Source organism: Triplophysa rosa, linkage group LG21 (genome assembly GCF_024868665.1).
Source record: "Triplophysa rosa linkage group LG21, Trosa_1v2, whole genome shotgun sequence".
In the NCBI taxonomy this organism is placed as follows: Eukaryota; Metazoa; Chordata; class Actinopteri; order Cypriniformes; family Nemacheilidae; genus Triplophysa; species Triplophysa rosa.
The window spans coordinates 14,679,048-14,698,988 of NC_079910.1; the positions used below are offsets into that span (position 1 = coordinate 14,679,048).

A 19,941-nucleotide genomic window follows, 5' to 3' on the forward strand; every position below is an offset into this window, starting at 1 on the left:
CTTTATTTCCACGTTAAACGTTTTAATAGCTGCCTGGGACAGGTGATCAGCATTGTATCTCTGTGTGATGTGTTATTTAACGCGATTGCTCGGGCATCTCATCGGCTTTATCTGCGACATTTTATGGAGAGATGTGAAGAGCAATATTTGTGATGTCGGCCACAGCGGTGTTCGGTGGCTGCTTCAAAACCTAGTTAGCAGCGTGAGCCTATCGTTACCTGGTCAGCATTTTTTATGCATCAATTGCGTGCGTTCGGTGCGTACCAGTAGCGAAAAATACGACAGAAACGTTAGAATCGCCTCTATAACGGTAAAATGTAGATGGCATGTATATGTAGATGACATGACAGGGTTTGAAACAGCCACCGTTTTTTAGGCACTTTGCCACACTGGTGTGTTAACAACACTAAGTATAGTTTTATGTATACTTAGGGTTTCTATATCCCACATTTACAGTTGTATAATTTTGAATCGTATAAGATTCGAGAAGGCCATTAAAAATGCAATGAACTGCGTTGGCAGTCAGAGCCGTGGTGCTGTGGGGTAACGTAGGCTAAGTGTACACAACATACGCATTTTGGACCGCAGGTTCGAGTCCCGTCTGCATCATGACCTGATCACATTCCTGCCGCTCTCATCACCCCAGCTTTTCCTGTCACATTTTTATATTCTCATGTTGTTAAGACAAAGGCAATAAAATAATAAACAATACCACGGAGTTGTTTTAAACTTCCCCAAATGCTCCCACATCTTCCATTATTTGCACAAACAGGACAGTTGTACCCCAAATGATGTCGTAAATTGAGCAAAATGTTGCTTTGCAGACCTAGTAGAGAAGCTTAAACCAACTTTGCCAGTGTTTTGTTCAACGGCATATTTCAATTGTAGAAGTTACACACGTCTCCCTTGACGCAATTCTTTGACTCTTTTTCTTGTTTCCAACAGATGGATGCAAATAACCATTTTAACTATGGGCCTCACTCATCTGTGTCCGCTAACTCAGGACTGAAGCATTCCTCAGGAGATTCTCTCTATACTAACGGGTCCTCCATGAGCTTCCCCCAGCAAGGGAAAAGTAAGCATTTATCGTCTATGAAGCATAAATTAAATCCAGAGACTATCCTGTTTTTCTCAGATCAGTTTCTTTACATGCACTATGTGATGCCTATAAATCCATAAATGTAATGTTCTCTTTTCCACTTATAATGATTCTGTTCAGACCTGAATGGCGATATGAATGTGAATGGCATCACTACTGCAGGTGGGAGTGGCCAATCTGGCGCCCACCTTCCCTCTTCCTCGTACCCTCATTTGAGCAACCATCACCTCCCGGGTGGCATGGGATATGACTACTTGTGGGGTCAGTCTCAGTACAACCCAGCTATGGGCCCTTCCCACAGCATGCCCCAGAAACCAGGCTCCCAGGGGGTGATACAACCACAACAGCCTCAACACCACTTCCAGAGCCATGGGCCGTACCAGGTCAATGGCAGTATCGGACCTTCACGGCAGCCCCCCGGGTCACAGTACTGGGCGAGGGGTAATCCTGGGCAGGGGGGGTCTTCAGTGCCCATGGGTTACGACTCTCACAGCATGTATGGAGCATATCCAAACCAGGGGCTTTCTGGTATTGCGTCCTCCCAGCATCACCAGCAGCCTCCAGGCATGCCGCACCAGCCTGCAGCAGCGCATCATCTCCAACACCGCTCACACCATCATCCATCACAACACCAGCAGCAGTCACCGCCGCAGCAGCAACATTATGGCTTGATGCCTAATGGAATGCCCTATTACCAGCATCCATCACAGCAGTCCCAGACTCAGTCTCAACCCCAGACCCAGATGATACCACCCAGCGCACAGAGTTTTACACCTCCACGCGGCAGCCCCCAGCAACATCACGTGAGCAGTGGAGGCAGCAGTAGTCCCCATCACACGCAAGTCCCAATGAGGTCCCCTTCCTCGATGCCTGAGAGCGGATCACCCAAGAGCAGAGAGATGCAAGGTGAGCTACCACCATGTTGCAAATGTTGCAAACTCGCAATTCTCTATTTAAAATAAAAAATGTTATAGTCCTTGTACAGTCACTGTTACGTAATAGAAAATTAAAGGGAATTGCAGGGATCATGTCATTTACACTAGGAGAGTTGCAATATACCAGTATTGTTATTAACGTGGTATTTAAAATGATTGATTATTGATATTTTATCAATAGCTATGTTTCCATTCACCAATTTTAATGTGCATTTTGGAATATCGCATAAAAAATATGATGGATGGAAACACAAAGATGAGCATCAATTCTGAAAATGCGCAAAAAAACCCGAATGCGCTCAACTAAGTAAGATGAATTGTTTATTTAATAGGAAGAAATGCGCATAAACCACCATTAAATACATTTACTGTATAAAATCGTCTGTGCACATTAAAAAAGTCACATGACTTTGCCTCCGATGTCATAACATAGCACCTGAAAAGTTGACTTAGTCATTCAAAAATGACCAATGACCTCAGCCAAAGTTTGTCATCGAAGTGGTTCTGTATAACTACCTCCCAAAATTGTCTGCGTTCCCAAACTACTGGTATCCTCCTGCGCAGGTAAAATGACAAGACTGCGTATTGCAGTTTGCCTCTGCACTCTGAGGCTAATGTAGTTTATTATATAGGAAAACAACCCTACCTGCAACTTCCAACTTTCTCAGTGTTATTTGGTGTCAAATTATCAGGAAATTACTACCAACTTGTTGCCTTAACCACAAATGTTTTATGCAATATTCCAGTTTTGCGGATAATTTAAATTCACAACTTTAGATGGAAACATAGCTAGTGTTACACATGTGATTTCAAAATAATTTAGCCCCTATTTAACATTTAGCTTGAAGAGTCACAACAAACTCTCTTTCTCTCTCTCTCTCTCTCTGCTTTCTTTTACTGGTATTTTGATTGTGGTTTATTGACCAAAAAAGAGAAAATACAAAATATAGATAGATTTAACCGATAGCATTCCTTAGATGCTTTTAAAAAGCATTTTAATAGATTTCACTGTAATATCCTTATGGTGAATTCTTTTAGCCGCGATAACCCAGTAGTGAAATTCTAAAATTGTCCATTCAGGACTGATTTTTACTGTCAGTAGATAATTCTCTAAAACTTATTGCGTCAGCATTCACTGTCTATTAAACTTAATTTGCTAGTCTGTGATGCTTTAACACTTGATTTGGTGGATGCATTTTAAGATTTTAAGGTTAGAAAAAAAATCAATAACATAATCATATGTAATACTATTTTTAGATTAATAAATCTGGCATTTGTCATAAACATAGCCTAAGAAGCTGGCATGGTGTTTAAAAAAAGTAAAAATCTTTGCTACATGTGTCTGCACGGTTTGAAAAATGTTACACTGGTTCACAAATCCTGTGGCGTAAGAATGCAACTATTATGTATTTTCTCAGTAATATAATGGCAGAACAATTAGTCTATTCACTTCCTGAGTGCTGTTATGCATGATACTTTAAAGTACCATTGGTAAGACTGCTTTTCAGTCATACTTGTTTTCTCAAAGGTAATTGTTGTTTGATTAAATTGTAGGAAAAATTACTGTATAATTTTTGTTGTTCTGTTGAACACAAAAGACATTTTGAAGAACGTAGGAAAGCAAACAGTTCTGGGCACTTTTGACTACCATTGTAATTTTTCATACTATGGTAGTCAATGGGGTCCAAGAACTGTTTGGTTACAAGCATTCGTACAAATATATTTCTCTGTGTTCATCAGAACAGAGAAATGTACACAGATTTAGAACAACTTGAGGGTGAGTAATTCATGACACAATTTTAATTTTTTTGTGGTTGTACTCTCCCTATAAGAGGCGATGTCTTGCCCCAGTTCTTTGTTCCGCCCACATAGTCACAGAGTAAAACATGGAAAAAAGCATGAACATTTTTTTATATATTATATGTGAAAATATGTTTTACTTATTAACATTATTCGGGCAAAAATTAGTGTGCTTGGCCATGGATTTTATAAACATGCTGAATGTGGAATAACCAAAAATGTTTTAAAATGTAACTATTGATGTATTGATGTGTTTTAAACCAAAGGTTTATATTTTCATTCCTTTTGTTATTTACACTAGGGCTGCAGCTATCGATTATTTTAGTAATCGAGTATTCTACTGATTTTCCATCAATTAATCGGGTATTCGGATAAGTACTTTTTCTTTATTAAAGAGCAATACTAAATATACAAGAGAAAATAAGACAGGTCTCTTAAAATGAACAACTATTTTTTTTCCTTTTTAGAATAAATACAATTTTTATTGCTGAAATTGCATACATTAATATCTGTGAAAAGTTAACCCATTTAATACATTACATTGCCATATTACATTCAAAATGCAATATAATACAGATGTATAAATAAGAAACATGAATAAAAATAGAAAGAATAATTTCAAAGGTAAACAACTAACTTCAGCTTATGCATGATGCATTTAGTTTATATTAATTAGTTTTAGTTTCTTTTTTTTTTTAACTATTAAATAGTAATATATTTGTCCACATAAAATACTGAGTTAACCGGACTTTTATTTTGGCAGGTTGTCTGAAGACGCTTATTTTTTAGTATGTCTGTTTCTTCACTCAAACAATAAAATGTTTGTGAAATAAACTCTCAGCGCAACTCTGGAGGTGAAGTTCATGTCCTCATTCAGCGCAGACGCAGACAAATTCATGAGCATCACACGTGTAGCATGTTAAACAGTGCAGTTCATTCACTCAGACACGCAGAACAGCCAGATGGCATGTGTAAATAACAGGATTCGGCATCCACTAGTCCGCATCTAGTTTGATGGACGCAATGCAGCCGGAAAACAAGTTTTACTCGCAAAATAGACTAAAACTAAGTAAAATAGCAGTTCACCATTTCAATAAGCTATCACTTATTTATCAGAATGAGAAATACGTGTGAGCGTGTGAACAGAATAAAATGCGTGTGTCTCACGGTGAAGACTTGAGAGCCCTGTAATATGAATAGAGTTTAGCTGGCTGTGGGTTAGTAATAACTGTCTGTGGGGAAACGCAGTGCTCCGTGTGTACTATAGTTAGATGGATTAAACAAAGCTGATTGATGATTGAAAGATGATTTTTTTGTATTCGAATTACTCGAGTAGCTTGAGGAATCGTTTCAGCCCTAATTTATACCACAAACATCTTTAAGTCAGATTGGTCAAACAACTCATATTTGCTGTGTGTTTGAGGCTAATGTTTGTTTTACACATTATTTTGTAATGTTCTTGTCTCAAACTAATAACTATTGTATGTTTTGTTCTTGGTTTCTAGCGCGCATGAGCGAGTCCTTGAAAGAAGTTGATAAAGGCTTCAATGGCGTTGATAGAGCCTCTATATCCAAACGGTTGCTCGAAACAGAGGGTTTTTCCGTCAAGTCCCCCAGCTCGGTTTCTTCTGCTGACTACAGCCAGGACCTGGAGCAACCTGCAAAACAACGTCAGGAAATGGGAGCTGCCCTGCAGGAACTCAGTCCCCCTCGTGTCTCTGGACGTCATCTGCCACTGGCTAGTCTGCCTCGGAAAACATCAACCCTGTCAGTCCCCGTTCAAGGCCAGCAATCACAATCTCCTTTACATTCAGAATTTTCTGCTTTGTCCACACCTTCTCCACCCTCTCCCGTCTCATCGCAGCCTCGGATGGTCCAAGGCGAAAGACCTGTTGGATTCTCTGCGCCATCACCAGCTGGTGACACAATTCCCTTATCGTGTTCTCCCAAGACGTCAAGAGCTCCAACTGCCGTTTCTCAAAGTCATTCTGTGACATTAACGCACCCCACGACGGTGCATGTGCCTCTTCAAACAGTTCCTTTACCTCTGGAAGAGGCCCAGAGGTCAAAAAGTCCAGTCTCTCCATCACCTCGATATTTATCTGTTGTCACCACTCCGCCCAGACTGGTACCTCTCAAACGACCCCAAGAAGCATCACCTCTTACAGGTCAAAGTCCTAAACATCCTGCTGCTTCCTCGACTCCAGCATCTGATGCCAATAACATCAATCTCTCTGCACACTCTGTGCTTCTGTCATCTGCTTCGGCTGTGACTGCACCTCCTCCCACTGTTAGCTCCTTTCCTCGGGCACCTACAGCACCTCCCAGTGTTTCTCCTGCTCCAAAGGTGTCTGATTCCCTCACCGGGTCTACAGCTCATTACGTGGACGCCTCAGCAAATGCAGACGTTTCTTCTCACAAAGTACGAGTGGAAGCAGATCACCAGACCAGTCTGGAAACTCTTAGTAAGCATGAGGTCTGTGACTCCCAGAGCATACCTGGAGTAGTAAGCAAACAGGAACCCAACAACGAGGCTCACGGTAGGAATCTTGAACCGGCATATATCGTTCCAAAAAAAGACTCTAGTCCACTTGTCAAAAAGGACCGTCATAACATAAAGGGTCAGACCACACCAGTGAAAGGAGAGAGTGACACTTTCGATGATACTTTTGGCACTGACACGTCAGTAGACTACCCGTCCTTGGCCGAGTCAAGCTACCTGGAAAGCTCAAGAGCTGAGGGGGTCAGTTCTATGATGGACACTTTCGATGATTCTTTTAGCCTTGCCCAGCCTGAAGATCCATCAACGTTTACCGAAGGATCCATGACTGATGAAACTTCTTATGTGGAAGAAAACTTGAACAGCTCCATGACCTCGACTTGTTCCAGCGAGGAAACCTCCCTCAGAAACACCACGTCTCTGTTGGACGACTCTTTCAACGAAAGCTCCCAAAATAACTCTTCCCTGCTCTCTGCATCTGTAAATGTCTCTGCCCAGAGTATCAAAGGTGAGATTCTTAATGTGTAGTTGAACCATATCGAACCATGACTCATTTGTTCTGTGGAACCAAAAGAATACATTTTCAGAAATGTGTCAGTGGTTTTATCCATACATGGTAGCCAATGCGGTTCAGTGTTGTTTGGTTCCCAACTTTCTTCAAAATATCTTCTTTTGTGTTCTGCAGAAGAAAGACACAGGTTTTAAATAACAAGACTAAATGATGAGAGAATTTTCATTTTGGGGTGAACTACCCCAGTTTTCAATCTCCATAGTGGAACTACATTGTGTTTTCGTCCCCATAGATGAAAAGATTCCTGGCAAACGAAATGGACCTGATGCTCCTGACATATCTGTAGGTGAGAGAAGATCAGCACTCTCTGCAATGACAGTGATGGCACTTCAAGCAGTTGTCAGTGGTTCTGTTGAAGGGGCGACCACACATTCACCCCCATCTGAAGCCCTGATCACCATTCCAATAAAAAAGCCCCGAAAGCCTAAAAACCCCCGGACCTCCGCTGCTGCTGCTGTTGGTGAAGGTAAAAGCACTGTTTACTCTTCTTGTTGGCTGTTTGTTTCCAAAGGTTCAACAGTGTCTCAATTGACTCTTGATTCTTTTTCAACAGGCTCTCCTGATTCCAGGACCAAAAAGCGGAAGTTGACCCCTGATGCTCCAAAAGAAGAAAAGGTCAGACGGAGAAAGAAAAATGAGGAGAAGCCACCAACTGCAACAAAGAAGAGAAAGCTTTCCAAAGAGGCTAAGGAACTGGAGATTGTACCTGTTGATATGTCAAGTCCTTCAAATGCTCTGCCTTACCTTCCAAATGATCCAATGAACTTTGTCCATAATCTGAGCATGCCCAATGACGGGAGTCCCCTTGTTAAACCCAAGAAGATCAGAAAGCGAAAGGTGAAAGAAGGCGACAAAGAGGCAAAATCTTCCAAACCAGTCAAAAACGAGGTTGCGAAAGCAAAGACTCAAGATGACGATGGTAATGATGATGCAAACAGCTCCACAGCAGGTATCTACATGTAACTTTCTCAAAATGTGTTCTTCTTATACTTGGTTACAGTTTTACATTTTTGCAGTAAAATATCCAATAACCACTAGGCCAGTGTTATATATTTTGTTCAGTTGAGCACTTACAATATCTCAAATGTTTCCAACTATTTATAAATCGCCATTTTAACCAGTGACACGGGGCCATGTCTGACAGTCGCCTGTCAATGGCGTCCTATCCGCGTTACCAAAGTCACTAGATGGAAAGCCGGTGGAATGCAGGAAAGGAGACTAGAGGCTGTTATGTGATTGGCTGAGGTGCCTCACGTGATTCGTGTAAGCCGTTGCGCTTTCTCCAGACCTTTTGACAGTTTGACAACACAGTCTCATTGACAAAGTGTCACGTATATATTGTCATGTATAGATTTACCGAACAAGCAGTAATCGTTTTTGGATCATCTGACTAAATAGTAATAAATTAATTTTATGAATTGCGTACAATTCATTGTAATGAAATAAAATCATGTCGTCAAACGCAACATTTATACAATTTTATCACTTTACATCAATCAATAAATGTGATTTCAAATCTGATTGTTTTAGTAGTGGTGGAGTTGAAGATGACAGTTCCCATTATTCCATGCTACACGTTGTTTTGAACGTATCTGTTTTGAATGTGCGCCCTCTAGCGGCGGATTTTACAAACTGTACCTTTCATAAAATGCATTTAAATTTTTTCTTGTTTTAGGTGACACCCCGAGGCGTAGGGTTGCAACTGAGGAGCAAGTCCAGTTTCCTCTGCAGCATGGGTGAGTAGTAGTTTGACCAGGTGTCGGAGTTTGACTCCTGGTCCTGTTTCTACTACTTTTAAAAATAAAGCCAAAAAATGCTCCAAAATAACTTGAAAACAGAAAAGAAAATTGAAAGAGTGATAGACTGTAGCAAGTAGAGCTCACGCTCAGAAGAGATTTCGTTGTACTACCAGTTTTTGCCAATGTTTAGACATGCTACATAGCTAGACAAACTTGACCCAGTTACATTGATCGTTTTATTGATTGTTTCATAATTTTAGTGTTATGCATTTTCTAGCTGGCGGCGAGAGATTCGGGTCCGGAGAGTTGAGGACCGCCTGAAAGGGGAGACGTGGTATTACAGCCCCTGTGGTCGAAGGATGAAGCAATTTCCAGAGATCATCAAGGTACGACATGTTATATTTCCTCACATTTTTAAATCACTAACTTGGTTTTACTTTGGAAAGAGTTAACCATTAAAGCCAGATGTTTTTATCAATATTTTATCAAACTATTTTATCAATAGTTGGACTGTTGCTCTGTTTTCATTTTGACTGTGTTTTGGAACACATTCTCCAGTATCTGAAGAAGCATCAGGATAATCTCCAAGGGGTTTCAAGAGAGCATTTCAGCTTTAGTCCGCGCATGCCAGTGGGAGATTTTTATGAAGAGCGGGAAACGCCTGAGGTTTGTATTCAGAGATCTACATGTGCTACAGACATGAGGGGTTTTTAAGATCTTTAAAGAGTAGTTCATCCAAAGATGGAAATTTGTGTCATTGTGTGCTTCCTTTTTCTGCGCTCAACTCAAAATAATAATTTTATAGTAAAATCCAACCATGTTATCTTTATGTGGTACTCACAATATTGAAGCTCAAAAAGCACATACATTCATGATTTAAGTCAATGAAATGATTTGAATGGGTTAATAAATGTCTTAAGCGAAACAATACATTTGTGAGAGAAAAAGATATATTTGGGGGATTATTTATTGATATTAACTCATCAACATTGAATTCAAATATGGCTACATGTCGATACCTTCAAAAATGTTTTAATACTTTTTTTAATCACGCGCAACAACATAATAGCTAGTCATAGGGATGTAACGATTCACGATACTGATCTCACGATACGATTGAGACAAATTATGACACATATGATTGTAAAGCGCTTTGGGTGTAGAGCAATACACAATAAAGCGCTATATAAATGCCTCATTCATTCTTTCAAATTACATATGAACAAGTGCCCTATTATAATTTTTCAAATGCTGCACATTTCTTTGTAAAATAAATATATATTTTGTCAAGTAACAAAACTAAATTGAAATTTTAAAACAAATTCCAAATCAAATAAAAAATGAACAATGCAAATATTCTCTTTAATATAAACATACTAAGACGTTATCTGTGCTTTTCCTAAATTGGATTTTTTTAGAAATAGCAGCATATTAACGTTTTCCAAGTTTGCAGTAAACACAGCGGCACCTGCTGTTCAAAACATGTATAGCGATTCATTTAAAGATGGGGTAACTATTCCTTTTATTGGCCATTCTCCTGGAAAAGCACGCACGTCATCCACCGAGCGAAAGAGCAAACGTGCATAATGTAAACAACACGAAGGATAATGCGATGATGTATTGTGTGCTCGTGCTGTAGTTCCGTCCCCCCTGCACGCTCCAGCAGCTCGTCTTTTTCTGGAAATAATCGTACAGCTGTATATCTCTTTTATAAATTTGATCAAACGAAATACTCTTCGAAGAAACAAAGTATGCAATACTACTGTATAGACATGTGCCGATATTCGGTAATGCGATTAACCGCGGTAATGGATTCGCGCGATGTTGTTATCGCGGGCACTTTCAAATACCGCGAAAATATATAGATCAGCATTTTGATTTTTAGAACGCATATTTGTTTATTTTTCATCAACCGGATAAAAGTACACTGCGTTTATGCTGCGTAGGAATGCGCACTCTGATCTAAACAATCCCGTTCGCCATGTGGAGATGCCTACGTGTGTGTGTGTGTGTGTGTGTGTGCGCTGCTGAGCAAAAGACGCGTGCGCACTCTGATGTAAACAGTACCACACGGAGAGGAAGCATGGCGGAAGGAGGAACGCTGCCGACGATTTATCCCCCTTCTAAAAGGGTGAAGTCTGAGGTTTGGAAATATTTTGGGTTAAAAGTAAGTAGAGTAATGAAATTTGACAGTGTGGCAGAATAATTATTTTAATTATACGTTGATGGAACGCAATAAAGTCATACACTGTCACAAAGTGCGAGTGAATTTGCTGTTTATAAATGTTTAGCTTGCTATAATAGTTAACACACTGGCTTGGCTTGTTATTCAAACAATAATAATAATAATAATAACATGAATTGTAGTACTAGCGTTGTACAGACATAAGTATATTTAAAAGCAGTTAACAAAAGTTGTTCTTTTGCAGTTTGCAAACTCACTTTATACATCATTACTGTGTGTTGTTTTATTTATATTTAAATGTTTGAGGTTCTCTTTATTATTTAAAATAAAGTTGTTATTAAAAGGAAAACACTGAAGTTCGTTTATATTTTCAACCTGCATTTCTCATAGAATTGAATACTGCGTTAATGCCGCTTACCGCGACGAAACCTTAATCAATTAATTGCAGCATGGAAATTTGATACCGGCACATGCCTACTACTGTATAGGTACTTAAGATTAATATGAGATTTGCAGTAACTGCGTGTTATCTCATCTTTAATATCTCAACCGACTTGAATCGTCACATATTATAATCGATTTTAATATTAAGTCCAGATTTTCAACCGGCTCACAGCGAATCGTTACATCCCTAGCTAGTCATGAAACATGCGAGTACCAAGGAGGTTTCAAGTTATTGACATATCGTCACCATATTTGAATTTAGCTCTCTTATGGGTTTGTTTTGATTTAAATTTAGCTAAATATGCTCAATTTTAATCGTTGTCTCATACACGCTAGTTTGTGAAGCTACATCACTTTTTTTCTTATTACGTTATTGTTTACAGGGTATGAAATGGTTCCTCCTTGCCAATGAGGAAGTGCCCTCCATGATCATGGCAATAACAGGTAGACGCGGTCGTCCTCCAAATCCAGACAAAGAGCCTCGTTCCCGGGTTCGTAAAGCCAGAGGCCAAGGAAGACGCCCAGGTAGACCTCCCAAGGCCAAGATGGAGGATCTGCTGAGCAAAGTGGATGCCAGGCTGTTGAAGAAGCTTGAGGCAAAGGGTGAGTGTGAATGGGTTTGATCCACATTATGGAGTTGTTAATCTGAAGTATGAACACGTCATGTCGTTGTCTTTACATAAATGTAATCTTCAGTTGCAGAGGATCTTACAGGGGAAGAAAAAGAGAAGCTGGTTAAGATCAAGAAGAAGATGAAGAGAAAGGTGCACAATCGTTTTAGTGACTAAACAACGGTCCTTATTATTTCATCTGTTTTGATCTCAAAAATCTACATTTATTAAACTGAGATTTTGTTTTTCTCATGCAGGCAAGAATGAAAAGAAAGGAGGATGCAAAGAACAGGAAGCTCAGACAGGAGAAAAGAAAAGCCAAAGTAAGAGACCTATTTAAGAACTCTGTGTTGACACATAGGGTTGCTGTGGTTAGAAGGAACCTGAAAATGTATTTCCAGGACTGAAATAGTCTTAAACTTTAACAAAATCTTCAAAGAATAATTTATACAACAATACAAATTTTAAAAACTTTTTATTAACAAAAATTTAGATATGGGACCTCGGACCACAAAACTAGTCATAAGGGTCAATTTTTCGAAATGATCATTTGAAAGCTTTTCATTGATGTATGGTTTGTTTGGATGAGACAATATTTGGCAGAGATACAACTATTTGAAAATCTGAAATCTGAGGATGCAAAAAATCAAAACATTGAGAAAATCGCCTTTAAAGTTGTCCATCCATGCTAAGAAGAATTGTAATTCCCAAAGAGCGGGGCAGCAGCAAGTAAAGTTTGTAGGCGTGTTTCAGCGATTTTGCTGCATAAAGTTTTGATATATTTATGGTAGGAAATGTACATTTTACTCTTTACTTAATATCCAAAATTGATCATTTTGACCCAAATGTATTGTTGGCCATTGCTACAAGTATACCCGTGCTACTTATGACTGGTTTTGTGGTCCAGGGTCACATATTAGGCAGCAGGTTAGTGGACAACATTCTAAAAGTCTCCCTTGACTTTCATTGTTTCAAATATGATTGGAAAACCTTGTACAATAATCACAAATGTCTAGAAGAATATTGGAAATTTGCTGGCTTTAAAGGGCTGGCAACTCGGATATTCTCATACCACTTTTGATAAGTCATATTAAGTCACATATCCATTATACTTTGCACAATAACCGTTGTTTGTAGTGTTGTTGCCTAAACTCAGTTTTCTGATGTTTGTCTGTGTTTTCATGTTATCAGCTGGAGAAAGCCAACGAGCAGAACGATGAAGGGCAGACTTTTGATAAAGAGAGCCCTCAAGTGACGCCCAGGAAGCCTGGCCGCAGGAGGAAGATTCCAGTACTAGAGGCAGAAGCCGTGGATCTGCAGAAGGCCAGTCCTATAAAGAGTGTGGCAAGCGCCCGCTGCAAAGCCAAAGCTCTAGCCAAAGCTCAGGCACAGGCAGAGGCTGAAGCGCAGGCAGCGCTCGCAGCTAAGAGACAGGCAGAGAGAAGAGCACAAGCTCAGAGACGCGCGGAGGAGAGGAAGAGACAGCAGATGATCTTAGAAGAGATGAAGAAGCCTGCAGAGGACATGTGTCTGCCTGACCACACGGTGAGACTTCTTTCTTCCTTTCTTTAGTTTGTTTGTTTATTCTTTTGTTCTTTTTTCTTTCTTTTCTTTTTTTGCAGTGTTTGTTTGTTTGTTCATTTGTTCTCTTTTTATTTCTATTTTTGTGTTTGATGGTTTGTTATTTTTTGTTTTGTTTGTTTGTTTATTTTTAGCACTTTATTTCTTTTGTTTGTCGTCTCATGTGTTCGTTGTATTGTTTTTTATCTGTTGTATTCTCTCTCTCTCTCTCTCTCTCTCTCTCTCTCTCCAACACGATTTGTTGGTTTAAACTCTTTGACAGTTGAGGTCATATGTTAGCAATTGTAAAATAATTAGTGCTGTCAAATCAATTAATCGTGAATAATCTATTCCAAAGTAAATGTTTTTGTTAAAATAATATTTGTGAGTGTGGTATGTTTATTCATACTGTATGTATTGTATAAATATACACACAATATATATTACTCTTTTTTTTTTTTAAATTTACATATAAATGTATTATTTAGGAATTTAAATGCCACAATCACGTATATTACATAAATCAAACTTTTATTTTGGAATCGAAATTGTGATTAATCGATTTGACAGCACTGAAAACAATTAAGTGTTAAGGTCATCGCTGGAGTGTTATTTATTTCACATTCTTTGTGTTCTCACTTGTGTCCCTCTGTAGCCTCTCCCAGCATTGTCACGCATACCAGGACTGGTGCTTTCCGGTTCGGCTTTCTCCAACTGTTTGAGGGTAGTTGAGTTCCTCCACGGTTATGGAAAATTCCTGGGATTACAGGTGCCCAAGGATATTCCCAGTCTGAGCACCCTGCAGGAGGGTCTTCTCGGCCTAGAGAAAAGCCAGGGCCAACTCCTGGATCTGCTTATTAAACTGATGGAGGCGGCACTGCACGATCCTGGACTACCCTCAAATTACCAGGTTTTTCTTTTATTTGAGTTCAATATCAGTATATTTATTAAAACAGGATTAAAGCAATGTTAAAACAGCATAGCATTCACATATATTCAGTGATTAATGAATTCTCTTTGTTTTATTTCTCTCTCACTCTCTCTCAGTCTGTGAAGATCCTCGGAGAAAAACTGGTGGATTTGGAGCTGAGTCACAGCACCGTGTCTGAGGTTCTGCGGGTCTTTCTTGAAGCTCACGGCTTTGAGTTGGAGGTGTGTAACAGTCTGCGAACAAAGAGCTTCCAGACCCTTAAAGCTGATGTCAAAGCCTCCATACTGGCCTTCCTGGTGGAGGAACTCAACGGCAGCAACTGCATCACCAGGTCAGCAAGAACAGAAATATGATGATCCATAAGAACCTAATTAAAGTTTTTACCTATGAAAGTCATTTTTTCCTATGTTTTTGCAGGGAAATTGACAACACGTTGGAGAATATGGCAACCTACAGAAAAAACAAGTGGATTATTGAAGGCAAACTGCGCAAGTAAGTTTGCCTCAACACATACCGGAGGACTTTTCATTGGTTGGCAAAATTTTATATTTGTTTGTGTGTTCACGTAGGCTGAAGGCGGCACTAGTGCGTAAGACAGGCCGCCCAGAGGAGGAGCTGTGCTTCGAAGACCGACGCCGCAGTGCCCGTGTGGGCATGGCTGAGGAGGAGAACATCGAGGAGAGCAGCGTGTTGGAGAGAGGTAGCCGACGCAAACCCAAGGAGGAACCCAAAAGCAGTGAGGTACAGTCGCTTAAACGCAGCTTTCTAATAATCCTGTGAACAATTCAGCATTTTCCCAATGAGACAACTAAAAGATTCAACTGATTCAAGTAGAGTAAACTTCAATCGTTTCAACTTGTGTCGACTGAGTAATTCAACCGATTCAACTTGAATCGACTGAATGATTCAACTTAAGTCAACTAAATTGTTGAACTGATTCCATTAGAGGTGACTGAGTGATTGACCCTGTGTTCCACTTCGAAGGGCTCATCCCTATGCCCTAAGCCCTTCGAATGGTTTACCCTCCGGAGTGAGAGCTTTGAAGGGTTAAAGGGTGTAGGGGAACAAACAACTCTTTCATGAAGTGCCCTTCTGCATCATCATCCCGTGCCCATAAGGAGACGTGACCACGCAAAGAATCTGTGCAAAGAATCATGGGAGCCCGAAGTGACCATCAGTTGTACCCTTCGAAATCCTTCATTCTGAAGTGCCCTTTGAAGTGGCCAGTTATGAGCACTTCGGTTTGGAACGACCCTTCAGTATGGCGGCGATGATTGTTGTCACTCCGAAGGGCCCTTCGGAGGGCGATATATCCCAGTTGGAACGCAGGGAGAATTGATTCAACTTAAGCTAAAACGACCAAACCATTTAGTTGACTTAAGTTGAACCAATTGAACCATTTAGTTGACTTGAGTCGACTCAGTAATTCAACAGATTCAACTTGAATCTAGTGAATAATGCAACTGATTCAACTTGAGTAACTTTAATGGTTTAGTCGATTTAACTTGGGTTGATCAAATAAATCAGTTAAATCCAATAAATGATTCAAATAGAGTCAACTTAATGATTTAATCAACACAAGATGAATCGACTGAACCAACTTAAAATAAGTCAGTTGAAACCATTGATTGATTCAACTTGAGTCACTTAAATGATTTATCGTTGACCAAATGATTCAAAAGTTTAGAGTTGGCTGTATGATTCAACTTGAGGTAAATGAATGATTAAATTGATTAAACTTCAGCTAAAAACCATTTGAACCATTTAGTTGACTCGAGTCGACTGAATGATTCAACTGAAGTCAACCAAATGGTTCAGTCGATTTCACTTAAATCGACAAAAAAATTAACCGATTCAACTTGAGTAAACTAAGTGGTTCAACTGATTCAACTTGAGTGAACATAAATGGTTCAGTTGATTCAACTTGGGTTAATTAAATCATGTAGCTCACTCAAGTTGAATCATTCAATGGATTTAACTGATTTATGTTGGGTCTACTAAATGTTTCAAAAGTTCGAGACGGCTGTATGATTTAACTGAATGGTTCAACTAAATGATTCTTTGATCTTGGGGCAGTCATGGCCTAATGGTTAGAGAGTTGGACTCGTGACCAGAAGGTTGCCGGTTCGATTCTCAGGCCGGCGGGTAACGACTGATGTGCCCTTGAGCAAGGCACCTTACCCTATACTTACCGGGCACTGCAGTGATATCTGCCCACTGCTCCGGGTGTATGTGTGTTTACGACTTGCTGTGCGTGTGTTCACTACTCTCTGCATGGGTTAAATGCAGAGGTCACATTTCAGGTATGGGTCACCATACCTGACAAATAGGTCACTTTCACTTCACTTTCACTTAAGCACAACATCTCTGTTTCCCTCATAGATTGAGAGTCCTAATAATTGCAGTGTTGCAGAACTTGAGCGTCAGATTGATAAACTGACCAAGGTATGTTTCTCCCAAATCTTCATTTGAAACCGAATCTGTGGCATGTGCTGCTTAAACTGTAATTACACATGACAATATTTAATTTTTCTCAGCGTCAGGAGTTTTTCCGCAAGAAGCTATTCCAGTCATCTCATTCCATGCGGGCAGTGTCTCTCGGGCAGGATCGGTACCGCCGCAGGTATTTGCTGCTGCCTTATATGGGATGTTTGATCGTGGAAGGAGCTGAGGATATTTTGGGTGTGTATCCTGTATTATTTATTCCACCTTTTTTACTTCCATCATTCTTTGCTTTCTGTGATCTTTTACTTGAAGTTTTTTTCTTTGACTTTCTACATTAACATACAATTATTTATTTGTATGCAGCCTCGGGTGATGTTTTGGTCAGCGATGAACCCATCTCTCCGGTGAAGAAAGAAGTCGGGTCTCCAGTAAAAGCGGAGGTTAAAGTTGAGCCTCCTCTTTGTCCTGTTCTCAGTACACCTCAGACATCACTTCCGTGTTCTCCTCCAGCATCCCAGCTTTCCCCATCAGACGTGGATCTTCTGCCTGGTCAAGCATCCCTCATGAGCAGCCCACGAGGACGTGGCCGTCCACGGAAGATCAAACCCGAAGTTGAGCTCCACCTCCGAACAGCTAAAAACCGTCGTCGTCGCCGTAGCAGCAGATCCGGAGGTGAAGACTTGGGCCTTAACTCCTCCATTCAGGATCTCGCACAGCCCGCCTTCCAGGCCTTTGTCGACCAACCACAGGACCCAGCGGCCAATAGTGCACCAGTCACAGCATCTGGAGCTGGGCAAGGTGACGACAACAGCCAGCCGGAGGACAGTATTAGAGAGCAGGCAGAGAAAGCAGGCCAGTGGTTCAATCTGTTGCCTAAGGAGCCATGTGATGAGACTTCTCTCTCCCAACCGTGTGAAAACAACTTGACGACTCCATCAGCCCCTGCTGAAGACACTCCAGCCCCCCTCGATTCTGCTGAACCTCCACCTCAGCCTCTGTCAACACAGGTCAGTACCTTGAATCCGAATGACACATTTTCCCACTGAATGAAAGCTAAGGGTGATTCAGAAAGTGGCTAGATTTGTCACTATACGTTTATTCTTAACAAAAGTCTCTAAGGGGGTTGGAAAAGTCATTAAATATAGTGACAAAGTTTTAACAACAGTGTTTTTGCGTGTCCCTGCGTGTGTTGACTGTCAATAGAAGACAATTTGCCTGAACAACGTCGTATATGAGAAATATAAAAGATTTTCGGTTCGTTTTGAAACCATGTCAGTACAAATTAGACTATGGCGAACTGCTGGTATAATATATTGACACGATATATCACAATACCAAAAACTGCAAGATGTAAAGCCATCGTGGAAAAATTAAGAGAACATTCAAACATTTTTGTTTAATCATTTCTAGATGTATTTAACTAAATCAAACCTCAGTAGTGACAGTCATCCAACAGCAATGTGAAAGACTGACAGAGTGAAAACTATGAATAAAATCCAGGTTATCGCATAAAAAAACGATTTTTGACCTTTTCTTAGTATACAAATATTACTGTAAAAAAATAGAGCGCATCTTTTCTGTTATTTTGACCTGTTTCTCCAGTTTTCATTTTCTGCAAATAAATGCAAATAGACACAATAGAAATAATGCAAATAGAAACAATCTTTTTACTTGAAATTTGAGAGAAATATTATTAGTAGTTCACAGAATGAAACAAAAATTATAAATTTACCTATAGACATACCTATAAATAAAAAGGTGATTTTAAAATGATCTCTCTATGTTTTTCTGTGGCTGTTTAATCCTGTTGGTGTGACTGCTTTATTTATTTTGTACTTTTTACTGCTTTAAAAAATATTCAAGGGATCTTGAATTTCAATCAAGAAGGATCTTGATCCTTTCATTTCAAGGGATCCCAATGGCAATCAATCTGGCAAAATAATATTATAATAAAGCTATAGGTAAAGGTGCAGTTTGTAACAATTTTGCAGTAAAATATCCAAAAACCACTAGGCCAGTGTTATATGTGACCCTGGATCACAAAACCAGTCTTAAGTAGCACGGGAACATTTTTAGTAAAAGACAAAAATACATTGTGTGGGTCAAAATTATCGATTTTTCTTTTATGCCAAAAATCATTAGGGTATTAAGTAAAGATCATGTTCCATGAAGATATTTTGTAAATTTCCTGCCTTAAATATATAAAAACTTTATTCTTGTGAGTGGATGGTCTGCCACAGTGCCCCTGATTAACAACTTCAAAGGCAATTTTCTCAATATTTTGATTTATTTGCACTCTCAGATTCCTGAGTTTTAAACGGTTGTATCTCAGCCAGATATTATATCCTATTCTAACAACTCATATATCTATAGAAAGTTTATTTATTCAGCTTTCAGATTATGTAAAAATCTCAATTTCGAAAAACTGACCCATAAGACTGGTTTTGTTGTCCAGGGTCACATATATTTTGTTCAGCTGAGTACTTACAATATCTCAAATGTTTCCAACTACTTCGCCATTCTAAACAGTGACACGGGGCTGTGCAGTCGCCTGTCAATGGCGTCATAACTGCGTTCCCCTTTGTTTACCGCCTTTACTGACGTAGAAACCGCATGACAACAGTGTCGTGGACAAATGCGGAAGTAGCGTCTAGCCTCTAGCAAGCCACTAGCTTGTTTCGAACAGTCACTTATTTATGGACCACAATTATTCGCAACAATTATAAAACTTTACCTCATCCGCTAACATGATTTCTCGTTCCCGTCTGATTGATGGCCATCAGCGGTGGAGTTGAAGACAACAGATCCCATCATTCCACGCTCCTTCACAGCGTCATCAAGCTACGCCATTGTTGTTGTTTTGATTTTGCGCCCTCTAGCGGCAGATTTTACAAACTGTAGCTTTAATTTTTCATAGGGGTATCAACACAAATATTGTAGTCATTGTTGTCAATTGATTTAATGTCAGCTTTTATTCTGACATATCTTTTGTTATTGACTACTGTTCTAATTTTTAACAAATAAATGCAGAACTCATTTATGTTCAAATGAAATGAATAATGTGCATTTAAGTGTGCATTGACACATATTTTAATTGCATTTATGATTTAAACTTGATCAA

At 39.6% G+C, this 19,941-nt stretch overlaps 1 protein-coding gene across 2 annotated transcripts in view; it reads left to right on the forward strand.

Moving 5' to 3' along the window:
- baz2a (bromodomain adjacent to zinc finger domain, 2A) overlaps positions 1–19,941 on the forward strand; it is a 30,760-nt gene that overhangs the window by 1,415 nt on the left and 9,404 nt on the right. For both annotated transcript variants that reach the window (XM_057363124.1, XM_057363125.1), the window contains exons 2-20: positions 946–1,075; positions 1,220–2,005; positions 5,340–6,842; positions 7,138–7,371; positions 7,459–7,854; positions 8,581–8,641; positions 8,922–9,030; positions 9,203–9,310; positions 11,657–11,876; positions 11,970–12,037; positions 12,142–12,207; positions 13,076–13,429; positions 14,100–14,354; positions 14,492–14,706; positions 14,793–14,867; positions 14,945–15,116; positions 16,758–16,820; positions 16,913–17,057; positions 17,184–17,827. In XM_057363124.1, the coding sequence (XP_057219107.1) occupies positions 946–1,075; positions 1,220–2,005; positions 5,340–6,842; positions 7,138–7,371; positions 7,459–7,854; positions 8,581–8,641; positions 8,922–9,030; positions 9,203–9,310; positions 11,657–11,876; positions 11,970–12,037; positions 12,142–12,207; positions 13,076–13,429; positions 14,100–14,354; positions 14,492–14,706; positions 14,793–14,867; positions 14,945–15,116; positions 16,758–16,820; positions 16,913–17,057; positions 17,184–17,827 (5,604 nt within the window). The remainder of the gene's footprint in view (positions 1–945; positions 1,076–1,219; positions 2,006–5,339; positions 6,843–7,137; positions 7,372–7,458; positions 7,855–8,580; positions 8,642–8,921; positions 9,031–9,202; positions 9,311–11,656; positions 11,877–11,969; positions 12,038–12,141; positions 12,208–13,075; positions 13,430–14,099; positions 14,355–14,491; positions 14,707–14,792; positions 14,868–14,944; positions 15,117–16,757; positions 16,821–16,912; positions 17,058–17,183; positions 17,828–19,941) is intronic.